The sequence below is a fragment of the Malania oleifera genome, chromosome 13 (genome assembly GCF_029873635.1).
Source record: "Malania oleifera isolate guangnan ecotype guangnan chromosome 13, ASM2987363v1, whole genome shotgun sequence".
Classification (NCBI taxonomy): Eukaryota; Viridiplantae; Streptophyta; class Magnoliopsida; order Santalales; family Ximeniaceae; genus Malania; species Malania oleifera.
The window spans coordinates 2,960,119-2,972,394 of NC_080429.1; the positions used below are offsets into that span (position 1 = coordinate 2,960,119).

Genomic DNA, 12,276 nt, shown 5'->3' on the forward strand with positions numbered 1-12,276 from the left:
TCGCTTAGTATCTTCGATTCCAGAGGTACCACGTAATCAAATACTGAATCAACCCAATTAAGATACCTTTATTAGACAATTTTCAGGCATAGTGGAACCAATTTGCGATTCTGTTTTTTCAGGGAAGGAATTGCTAGAATGGAATCCTCAACACCACACTAGCCCGACGCCAAACCTTTGAAGTTACCTCACCTAAAGAGAGAATATGATCAGTGTTTTCCTAACTTCTTTGCACGTAGCAATCATATGCTGATGCCATCGACATTCCTTTGACCTGAATTCTATCATCTGCTGCCAAGCATCTGAACCAGACTTTCCATAAACAAATTTAGATTTTTCTGGGTAATAAAGAATGCCAAAACTAGTCATTCCATACAAAATTATCACTTTTGCTCCCCACTACCTCTCATGTTATTTTTGTAGAGAAATTGCAGTCAGGGGCAGGCTTCCAGACAAATATATCTTGCCCACTTTTACCAGTCGGCACATTATGCCAAATTTCCATTGATTAATCGACACCAACAGATTCCAGTAATAAATCAGAGTTTCAGTTGTTGTTTAGCCAACAATCCTTAATACATAACTTCTTGTAAAACATCCTTAGTGCTCATAGATAACGGGCCTGATATTAGCCACTTATCGAACTAAAAAGAAGAGTTTTCACCTCTCACCAAAATTTTAACATTATCCATAACTTCTAAAATGGTGGCCATAATTTATCTCCAAAACCGAGAGTCATTTGGTCTCCCCTTCCTAATTAATAAATGATCATTTTTACAATATTTAGCCCTAGAAAAACTTGCCCATAGATTGTTAGAAGTGAGCAATTTGAAGGCAAATTTCGTGAGAAGAGATTTTTGAAATTTTTAAAGATCTCTCAAGCCCATACCCCTTCTGATGTAGGTTTATAAATTTTCCCCCAAGAGCGCCAATTAATCTTCCTTTTACCTTTCACCTCTCCCCACAAAAAATTAGCAAGAAGAGAGTTGATGCGAGAATATGTGACCCGCGAAACATTAATAATAGACATCAAAGTATAGACATACTAGAAAACACATGTCTTAATAAAACCAATCTTCCACTTTGCGAGAGCAACTTAGATTTTCACCCTACAATTTTCTTTCTAATCTTCTTCACAAGAGGCTCCAAGGTCCTGATAGCCAATTTTCCAGAAACCAAAGGCGCATCCAAATACATAACTGGAAATTTACCTTCCATGAAACCTGTGATTCTCAATAGACCACGTTTTCGAGCAAGAGTAATGTGTTTCGAAAGGAACAACGCTGACTTTGTCTTATTGATTTTTTGACCCGACCACTTCTCACACATCTCTAGAGCGTGAACCAAATTTCCAATGGACCTCTTCCCACCATTTGCAAAAATAAGAATATCATCCGCATATAATAAATGCAAAACCAAAGAAGCCCAAATCGGATGATTAAATTGTTCAATATGACCTGTCTCATAGTTTTTCCTACGCAAACCTTATCAAAACCTCCTCCATTATGATGAATAAATAAGGAGAAAGTGAATCCCTTTACCGCAAGCCTTTAGTAGATTGAAAAAACCCTTTAAAAGTTCCATTCATCATAACAAAAAATCACGAAAATTTCACACAATTTTTTATAAGCTTGCAAGTATCGGCTCTCAGTAAACTAAACAAATTCTAGAGAATCCAATTTGCTATTTTCATCTATCTAGAAATACTTAAAATGCATGCTTTTACCTTTCTTGCCTCTCTATCGTAAATGTAACTTTTTTTTTCATGTTCAACTATCCAAATCGAAGTGCAAATTTTGAACCCTCTTCAAATTCCAAGTGCCAAAGTAAAATAAAACAAAATAATATGCAGCTTTTTTTTTTTTTTTTTTTCTGCTGAAATTGACGTCTATGATATGTTCTGATAATCCATATTTTCTTATGTTAAATTGCAGCAAATGGGCATTTTTCCCTACTACTCTTTTTTTTTTTCCCCTTTTACATCGAAATCTTTCTACATTGAAATGTAATTGCTTCGTTGCTTTCTCCCTTTCAGGCAAAACATATAACTATAATTTGCCCCATACCCACCATGCACCATTTTTTCATGAGATAGCAAAATTGCATCATTTTTGCTTCTATAAGTTAGTGTTGGTGTATTTTAATATTATTCTATTATTTTATTGTTATAATGGAAAAGAAGCATGTACCTTGGATTGAGTGATGCTTCCACATTTAATTATGGTCATTTATTCATATATTTGATAAATGCATAATTACTTATATGAATTTACCTTGAATCTAAGTATGTATTTATTTAATATATACATATCATATTTATTAAATACATGGAGAATGAAGGGTCATTTTGTGTTAGGAATATACGAACAAATTCCGAAACCTGTGAGAAACAAATAGAGAAAGAATAACGCCAAAGAAAAATTCAATCACACGCACAAGACAATATTTACGTGGTTCGGCAATTTTGCCTACGTCCACGGAGTTGCAGGGATTTCAATATTATCAGGAAGAAATCACAGAGAATGTGGCGATACAATTCTCTCGCTCTCGTTCTCTCTCGCGGATACAACCACCAAAAACCCTAATCACCCGAAAGCACCCTTTTATATGTTGTGCCTAGGGTTCCGTTCTGAATGGGCTCCAAAAAATTTTCCCCGGGGGGGACCCCCACAAGTACGACTTGTACCGCTTAGTCCATGGAGCGAAGGCTTGGGCTTCACTCCATGGACTAAGCCTTAGGATAGAAATCTCTAATTAAATAGAGGTCGGGTCATCATCCAAATCAAAAACATAACTAGGCTCCACAAAAACCCAACAATTTTGTACCTATAAATAGACCCTTGAAGTATTAGCACAACACACTAATTTCTTCTATTCATCCTCATCATATGATTCTTATCTTGAGTTTAGAGAGTTTAGCAAGTAAAGAAAGGTGTTCAATTTGTGTAGAATTAGAGTGAGTCGTACGATTCAAATCGGGTTGTTGTGGGAGACGAGTTTTGAAAAGTTTTACTGCACCGGTTCGTGGGCTAAACCAAATGACCGCAGAGAACTTGAATTTCCTTAAAGAGAGCGAGATATTCGTGTCTCAGTCTATTTGTAAATTGTGATTTATTTATTTTTTATTTTTTTAATTTATAAATTTATATTATTAGTAATTCTAACAGTTAGAAAGCACCATCATGTTATGGTGATGATTATAACAAAACCAGCACCTCTGCACTTGCTTCCAGACATTAAGTGAGGTCATCATCTAAAGGAATCTTCCTTTCATTGGTTCAATGCAACTCTATAGAAACTGCAAAAGGCCAGGAGGGTTTCTAACTACCAGTATGTTTTGGCTCACACTTTCAGCAGCAGTCAGATTAAAAAGTTGATGTACCATGATGGTGAAAGTCAGATAGAGATCTCCCTTAAACCATCGGCATGAAGGATCTTTAAACCCTCAATCTAATAAATCACACAAAGAATTCATCAGGAAATAGAGTAAATTCATCGGAACTGTTCCATATTACACAAACAAACATAAAGATCATAAAAACATATTTGCTGTAAGGTTATCAATTTACCAGAGGAAGAATTCTTATTCTATCAGGAAGTCAATTTCTGTTTCAGTCTTTCCTTTCTCTAAGGGGCTGATTTTGACTTGAATTGTAAATTTTCGGAGCACGGCGAGCGCGGGGCAGTCTGGGTTTGTTGTGGTTGGGCTGTCAAGAAGGGTGAATCATGGCTTCCAAGGAGCATGATGACCGCCGTGTCACTGCCTAATGCTCCCATCAACCCATTATGTCAGCATGCACTCGATCCTGAAAGTTGAGACCATCTGTTTTTTAAGCTGCGCTGAAACAAGAGTAATTTATCAGAAAGCCTCTGCAGACTTCTCTCATCCAAGAGCTTTCTCCTCTTGGACTGAGGAGTTATCTTTGGTCTCCTCCCCTGGGAATGTAGTTCTGACCTTACAAGAAAGCTGATATGGATTGCCTAAATTTATTACATTTGAAGAGCTGGCAGTTCATTGATTTAATAATTCCTTCCCTGGTGCTGATGCCATCACTCAGAAATTGTCCAAGGTGTCAAATATAGATGTTTAGACTAGTGTTATTTGGGCTGTTAGATATTATTTTGTTTCTCTATTTGTAATTTCTGTTAGCATCGAAGGAGCCCATGAGTGGGCTTGATACAATCTCCCCCTCACTTGTGAGTTCCAACTACTCCTTGAATGAAACCGTCTCCCTTATAGGAGTACGCCTAATTCCTCAACAGTTGTTCAAGTGGGCTTTACACGATATTGCTCACCCAGAGTTACGAACCGTCGGCTCCGACACCACTTGTTAGCGTCGAAGGAGCCCATGGGTAGACTTGATACATATGGGTAAACACCAACTTGACCCAAAAGCTTAAGGCTATTGGCTCTTGAGCCCAACCATGTATATAAGCATCCATCATCCACTCAAATTTTCCAATATGGGACAAGTTCAAGTGGAATTCTCAACAATTTCATCGTAGGATCTAGGCTCATTGTCCTGCTGACTTGTTTGGCATAGGCTTTTGGCCTAGCCTCCCCATTGTTCTTTCCCTGTGCTAATATATTTCACTTATCTTTTGCAAAAAAGAAAAAAAGGATAATTTGGAACAGCTGCAGTAGGGATATGATGGCTGTTCCTTGTAATGCGGTGTTCAGGTGGCACCACTGAACATAATATTAACAAATGACATTTTCTGTGTGGGATGCTCCAAATTGTCTCACAATTGGCACTTTGTTTAAATACATTATCAGATAATCTCTTCGTGAACGTATAGCTTCCTTCAAATAAGCAAACAAGAGAGAAACAAATCCAAGACATTTCTATTGCATTAAGAAAAGCTAAGAAAATATTTGTATACAATTTCAGCTATAGGAACTGCCAGCAGCGACATTAAACCCCAAACTTTTAATAAGCTTGTTCTTAATCTTTTTAAGTCACATTAGTACCTTCGGAATTGAGTGATCCCTTCACATGCCAAGGTTCCTTCAAGATCTCCAATAATTCGAGATATCCTGACTTCAAGACCCCTCTGAACTTCCCTGAAGAGGTTTCTGACAACATCAGCAAATTGCTTCATGTCGAAGCTGGCAGACCCATCAAGCTCTTCAGTGACCTCGACAAATCCATGGACAATCTTGGGTTCAATTTCCATTAACTTCTGCCCAGTCGCAACTATGTATCTCTGCAGCTGAAATGTTTCCTCTAGGAAGTGCTCTAATGTTCTAGTTTCCTCTTTTGTTCTTTGAACCTTAGAATCCTTGCTGCTCACTTCTAGATTACTCTCATGCTGAAATCATGAAAATGAAGCAATGAGCAAACTACTACATATTCAATTGCCAAAGATAAACAGATAAATCTTGTCAGAACAGTGGACAACAATGTCTGATTTTGACAATGGCTTATTAACAAAGTGAAGTTCCAACAATCTCAATATAGGTCAAAATCTACAAAATTTCTAAAATATTAGTTCAAATTCTTAGAATGGAACTTACCATCCTCTTGCAGAGATCATCAGCCTTCCCTTGGAGGGATTGGTATCTGCCAACATGTCTAGTCAGCAAAGATATTAATAAAAGGAAACCTTTTATCCCAAACTGCTCATTATCTTCACTTTCCCCAACTTCACTGCTTTCTTGCTTTCCTTTCAACCTCTCAAGCATGAGAAGCTGCTGCTTCAACCTTTTGATCTTGTAAGAAACCCCAAGCGCATGAAGATCCATCTTCCATAAAGATCTATTTTTCGTACCTGAGCACTGGCTGGCTGATGCTGTCTTCTCAAAAATATCAATATCCCGCCGGCCTGTACTCAACTCTTGACTGAGAATGGGGTCGATTGCAATATCCTTCTGTCCTTCGAACTCTCTTTCAGGAGATTGAACAGTCAAAATGATATCTTTAGACTGGTTTTTACTCGGGGTTTCTTCTACTTTCTCGCTCTTGCCGCCTTCATAACCTTCCAGCAAAGTTGTTTTTGTTTCTGGCTCTTCCTCCCCTGATTGTCTCTTTATAATCTTGACTTTGGACCACATGGTATCATGCTCTACATCTGGATCATTTGGAGATGAATTTAAACTCGTCCTTAAGCAATTTAGAGGCCTTAACTGCAACGCAGGCTGCTCTTTCAAGGACTTCAATTCCGCTTCTCTGTCCAATAACAAGGCTTCCAATTTCAAGTTTGCTTGTCTCATCTGTGACATATCATGGTTAAGCCCCTCAATGTGCAACTTCAGTCTCTTCGATTCTAGTTCCATGCTCAGAAGCCGCCAACGAAAAGCTTCTAACTTCTCATCCTTCAGTCTCATTTGCTCTGCAAATGCATCTATTTCTTGCTGATGCCTCTGTTCAACTACAGCTGTATACTTTTCTGCTTCTGAGCGAACCCAACCTTCTAAGTGCTTTACATCTGCAGTGACCACTTCAAAAGCAGAAAAAAGAGAAAAAACAAATAAGCATACTTAGAATAAGGACATGATAACAATCTTTAAGCACTAGGCATTAGGTTTGAATTCTAAAGAAAATAATCATAGGGAGAATATGTATCACAGTTGGCTATATAATAATGGTTAACAAGAAGAGGAAAGTGCTCTTACCCAGTTCACCATTTTCTTCTGGAGAGTACTGGTCAGTGAGGGAAGGAAAATCATTTGCTCTTATTTCTGGTTGCAAATACTCAAGAAGAAGATCATTTGGCTGTGATCTGGTTCTTCCAAATTGTGATGACCCAGTTGTGATAGAATGCATCCCTCTTGCTCCTGAAAGAGCCTCCATTCTTGAATTCGAATGGTTAGACAACATGCTTCTCAATGAATGCCTCTCGTGTCTAGACTCGGATGCTGCCCTCCATCTTTCAGTTTCTAGCTCAGCTTGCTTCCTCCTAGCCTTGGTTAATTTTACCTCCTTCAAAAGCATTTGCTTTTCCGCTGTATCCAATTTGGATTTCCTAAGCATGGCTGACAAAATTTTGTCTTTTTGTTCCAAATCCTTTCGCATCTTTACAATCTCCGCAGATAGTTTCTGGACCATTGAGACCGACTCCTCCTTTTGCTCAGTGACAGAATCAAGCTCTTGTCTTGCAGCTTCAGCTTGCCGGAGTGCTCGACCCATTTCAGCTTCAAGTTGCCGCTGGTTTGATACTAGCTCAATGAAGGCAGTTTTATGCTTCAAAAGCTCAGCAGCGTGCTCTTGAGCTTCACGTTTAGCACATTCTCTCAATTCCTCTGCAACAATTTCAGCCTTCTTTAGCTTTTCCTCCATATCCTTCCTCTTCTGCACCTCTTCCTCCAATCCCTTATCCTTGGACAGTATAAAAACCTCCTTCTCCTGTAATTTCTCACTGAATTCAGAAATAGCTTCATCCTTCTTCGCCTCTATAATCCTTAAATCATTTAAAAGAACTCCAACATGCTGTCGGAGTTTCTTCCTTTCACTAAACCAGATTTGTTCTTGTGCAGCGAAGATGCTCACAACTTTCTCATTAGCTTTTGCATCTTCCCGTCTCCTGTGCTTCAACTCCTCAACTTCTCTTTGAGCCTTCTCGAGCTTGCAGAGAAGTTCACATTTTTCCCCATCAGCTCCATTTCTCTGAACTCTCCACACAAGCAATCCTAAGAGTTGAGCACTTCCTTGAAGCATTTTATCCCGTATTTCAGAGAATTTCTTGTCATCCACATCAGGCCTCGACAGAAGTTCGAGGGCAAAAAATGCACAAGAAACACCAAAATACATAGGGTATAAGCTATCTCCGTTGTCTGCTGAGCTTAAGGTATGTGAACCTGAGACCCCCCTTTCATCCATTACTCACAGAATTTGATTCTTCTCCTTTGGAAAAGAAAAGATGGAAATAGAAGTTCAATCCCAATCAACAAAATTGAAACCCCAAACACAACTTCCACAGAATTCACTAGCTCACATGAATTTTCCCAGGGGGGAAAAAGAAACACTGTTTTCCTATAAAACACTGCAAGATGGTGAAAACATGTATACCCACTACCATAACCCCAAAAAACTAAACTGAAATAAAAAACACACGTTCACAGAATTCACTAGCTCCCACGACTTTTCCTGAGGGAAGAAACACTGTCTTCCTCTACAATCACTGCAAGAAAGTGAAAAGGCAAGGACACCCACTACCATGTTCCAAACAAAGAAAAGGAAAAAACTCCCCATTACAAATAATTGTATGCATAAACTATGTTATATGGAAACAAAAGAACACAGAAACTTACAGAAACGCAGAGTTAAACCTTCTTCCAGCTCAAAACCAGAGGAGGCAGCCTCTTGAGGGAGGGGGGAGGGGGGTGGAGGGCGCGGGGCGGAAGAAGCCCAGAAGGAATTTACAGAATTACAATGAAGATCTCATGGTAATAATGCCACCCCCAACTGCAGAAGCTTGAGTTCTTATGTGGGCTATGGAGGTTAACCAAGACAAATGGTCAGAGCATGCCAAAACCATGGACGTTTACACGTGTGAGACACTGCTGAAATCGGTTAAAAAGAGATGTCCTTTAACCGAATAGAAGCAGCAAATCATGAAAATCGTTCCCTGGTTTTCAGTGAAAGACTGCCATTTTTAACTCTTCTTCTTCACTCACTCTCTCTCTCTCTCTCTCTCTCTCTCTCTCTCTCTCTCTCTCTTTCTTTCTTTCTCTCTCTCTCCTCCCCTGCCACCTTTGTCCTCACCTCTCACTTTTCAGATAGGGAGCAAAAGTTCTGGATTCCTGGCGGTTTGTCACCATTACAAACAAGGAAAAGAGGTTGAGAAGGGAAATAGAAATGCAATAAATCTCTATCCAACAGTCCACAGACTAACATAATTGTATAATTCCAGAGTGGTTTACCTGTATTAGTATTTTTCTAAGAATAATTTATAAAATACAAAGCTGCAACATAAAAGTACTTTTCAGTTATGATGCTGTGTTTTTTTATATATAATTTTTAATACCCAGAAAGGGGTTTAAAAAAAAAAAGAAAGATATTTTGCAGAGTTGATTACATCTCTCACCCACCTCTAATGAATCAACCATTATCTTTGAATGGTATCTGATGAACCACATCAGGCTAACTGGACCACAGTATCTGTGTCAATGCACCATTAAGGTTAAAACCTTGTATTGATCCGGTAGCTCTCCCCCATGGCCTCCCTGTCAAAATCCAAACAAACCCAGATCAGCAAATTCAAACTTCACCAACCCAATTACCCAATTACTGCTAAAGAACCAAAAACCCAACCCTTCCTAATAAAAAATATGTGTAGATGTAAAATCCCGCTAACCCAATTACCAAGTACTGCTGAAGAACCAAAAATTTAAACCCTTTCTCTGAAAAAGAAATGTTTTTACACTTTTATGAACATATAATTCCCACTTGCGAGGATTTTGAGTTTCGAGGAACTTTGAATGAGGGAAAATGAGAGAAAGCAAGCAATCAAGAACATGACTGTCAGTTCATTATCACCATGATGAAGCCACCTAAGGAACTGGGTCTCCAGGGGTCCGGAGGACTTGACCTATCCTTAAATTGCTTCCTTGGCTGAAACCTGTAAAGTAGGAGCTTGTTCGTAAAAAGCTTTACAAATGTGCTGAGCTGAAGAAAGCAAGTTTCAGATGCAAAGGTGAAACACACCCTTTTTCTCCATTTTTATTTTCAAGATCTGCCCTTGGAATCTGGACTTAGGCATCATGGTGAGAATGCTGGGCTTATTTCATTAATTTAAGTATATGGTATATACAGCACATCCTGTCTCTCTCTCTCTCTCTCTCTCTACAGAGGAAAGGTACATTGACAGTGAAGTTCAAGGCCGTCGTGGTCACAGCCAGCAATCCCAGCATTGATTTTAGTAAATGATTGGGTTTCGGTGGGTATCTTTGTGAAATGTCTCATGCTGAGTATTGACTTTGAGGGTTTTTTTTTTTTTTAAATTTCCTTTGTGGGCTTTAAGCCTAGAACATTTTTATTTTTGTTTTTATTTTATTAAAGCAATGAAGATACCAAAACATGAAAGTAAATGGAGCATGATGCATACATCTACCTGCCCCACATGGCTAGTACAAAAATTAACATTCAATGTTCATCTAACTTTGTGTTTTATATCTTTCAAAATCCTAAAATCTTAGTTTTGGTATTCAAAATGGGATCATTGTGGTGATCTGATGGTTGAAAATTTTTCATCTTATACTTATTTAATTTACTAATCCCTAAAATGGTATTTAATCAATTAAAATATTTAAGTAGCTATAAATTTAGCATAAAACTATATATTTTCATGTTTGTTTAATAAATCACGTGATGTAAAGGTCAATATTTTTAGATATCATTCATATAAGAACAAAAAAGAAATTAAAATGATGTTAAGTAAGATTTGACAAATACGACGTACCTCACATTTACTACGGATGAAAAACAAGAAAAGGATTATATTTTAATCGCAAAATCAAATTATGTAAATCCTCAGATTAACAAACTATTGTCAGTTTTAATATATATATATATATATATATGAAATGTTTGTCAGTATTTAAGAAATTTAATACTTTATTCATCAACCTCTGGAATACCAGGATATAATATGTCTTCCTATTCCTCAGGCTACTTTTTAATGTGGGTCATTTCACATCACAGCAAATAACAAAGAACTTTGTACAAGCCATGAATCATGATTTTTGTTAATCACAGTTTGGCATTTGGCATGTTTCTGTATATTTTACCATTTCGGCTTCTGAATTCTGATGGGCACTGATATGTGGAATGTGTGCTACTATATCTGGGAACAGCTCTGGAGCCAAACAGGGCCTTGCAGACAAAACAGTCTCCCAGTGATATGGGTGCAGAGGTTCAAATCAGAGCCAAATACTGAAAGAGAGGGTTGGAGTGTGCCCCGAAGGCTGAGGAGTCTGTCTAGCCACTGCCTACTGCTTTCCTATTTCAGATAATCAAAGCCATATCATCCTCTTCCTGTACAATTCTTTCTGCCAAAACTGTTTTGTGGGAAACATGGTCGTCTTCTTCCTATTGTGTGATTAGGGCTTTTTATTCCCCTTTAATAAGTTGCTTTCAGTAGTTTACCTTCATAGTTCAAGCTTTAATATTTGGACCTCCGTTTTTTGAAAACATAAATTTTTAATCTTAAATTTAAATTTTGGTAAACTCTGACAAATCTTAATATAATTTTATATTAGAACAAAAGACACTTATCTCGCTTAAGGTTTGACAAAAAAATAAAATTCTCCCATGCAATTTCAAAAATATCATATATCTCCCTTAAAATTGTAAAAATACTATAAACCTCCCCTAAGGTTTTGTCCCAAAAAAAAAAAAAAAAATAGAGACTTCCCACAAAAAAAATGTCTTTTATTGTAAAATACAAGAGAAAATTTGTGTCTTTTTGACAAATCTCAGTGGAGGTACTTAAAATTCTTGAAATCTTAAGGAAGATTTTTGAAAATTTTTAAATCTTAGAAAATATATCATTATCGTTTTACCAAACCTCAAGAAAGGTTAATATGTTTTACCCTCTATATTATATCTTGCTCAATTTACAAAAAATTAAATTTAAAATTTTTCCCAAAGATACAGTAATTATTAATTGCTTGGAGTAACATGAGTCATTCAAATATTGACCTTTTTTTTTTTTAAAGAAGGGCGGCACCTCCATTTATTTATTGATAACCCCTCACTTTTGGCGGAGGAATACTATAATTACAAGATAATCAATGAGAGATAACAAAAGACAACACATTAAAAATCTCCCAAAGAATAACATCAACATCTAGCCAAAAATTGGGATACTAGACCAAACAAAACAAAACAAAACAAGACCTACAAAACAAACCTCACGCAACAAAACAAAATAAAATATAAACAACATAGAGCATAAGATAAAACCAAAAGGAAAACAGATAAACATACCTCATATAAGCCATACCCATCTTTTCTAATTTATACAAACCATTGCTAACTCTAGAAAGTTGATTACTATTTGTAAACAAACTATTTCTCCCCATAGCACCTTGTTGAACCAAGGCATCTGCCACTTTGTTCCCTTCTCTATATTCAAATATTGACTTGTTTGACTTGAAAATTGTATAAAGTAGTGTTTGAAATAAGGTCTTAATTTTGTGCCCCTTAATATAAAATAAGTTCAGACAACTCAATGTTTAGTATTGCTTTAGTTCAAACTAGTTTAACTCAATTAGAATTTTACAAACCAAACTACTTTATTTTGTTTAATTGTTTATGTATATGCAACCTATTC

The 12,276-nt window shown here is 37.1% G+C and overlaps 1 protein-coding gene across 2 annotated transcripts; it reads right to left on the reverse strand.

Annotated features, from left to right (window-relative positions):
- Positions 1 to 4,826: 4,826 nt before the first annotated feature.
- LOC131146183 (uncharacterized) lies at positions 4,827 to 9,721 on the reverse strand. Of its 2 annotated transcripts, XM_058095570.1 has the most exons (7): positions 9,648 to 9,719; positions 9,480 to 9,561; positions 9,032 to 9,166; positions 8,252 to 8,743; positions 6,617 to 7,844; positions 5,519 to 6,441; positions 4,827 to 5,313 (listed from the first exon to the last, which is right to left on the reverse strand). In XM_058095570.1, the coding sequence occupies exons 5-7, from the start codon at positions 7,818 to 7,820 to the stop codon at positions 4,966 to 4,968; spliced, it is 2,475 nt and encodes an 824-aa protein (XP_057951553.1). In that variant the 5' UTR covers positions 7,821 to 7,844; positions 8,252 to 8,743; positions 9,032 to 9,166; positions 9,480 to 9,561; positions 9,648 to 9,719; the 3' UTR covers positions 4,827 to 4,965. The 2 variants fall into 2 exon arrangements, with proteins under 2 accessions (XP_057951553.1, XP_057951554.1); XM_058095571.1 differs by lacking the exon at positions 8,252 to 8,743 and having other exon boundaries at positions 9,648 to 9,721.
- Positions 9,722 to 12,276: the final 2,555 nt, after the last annotated feature.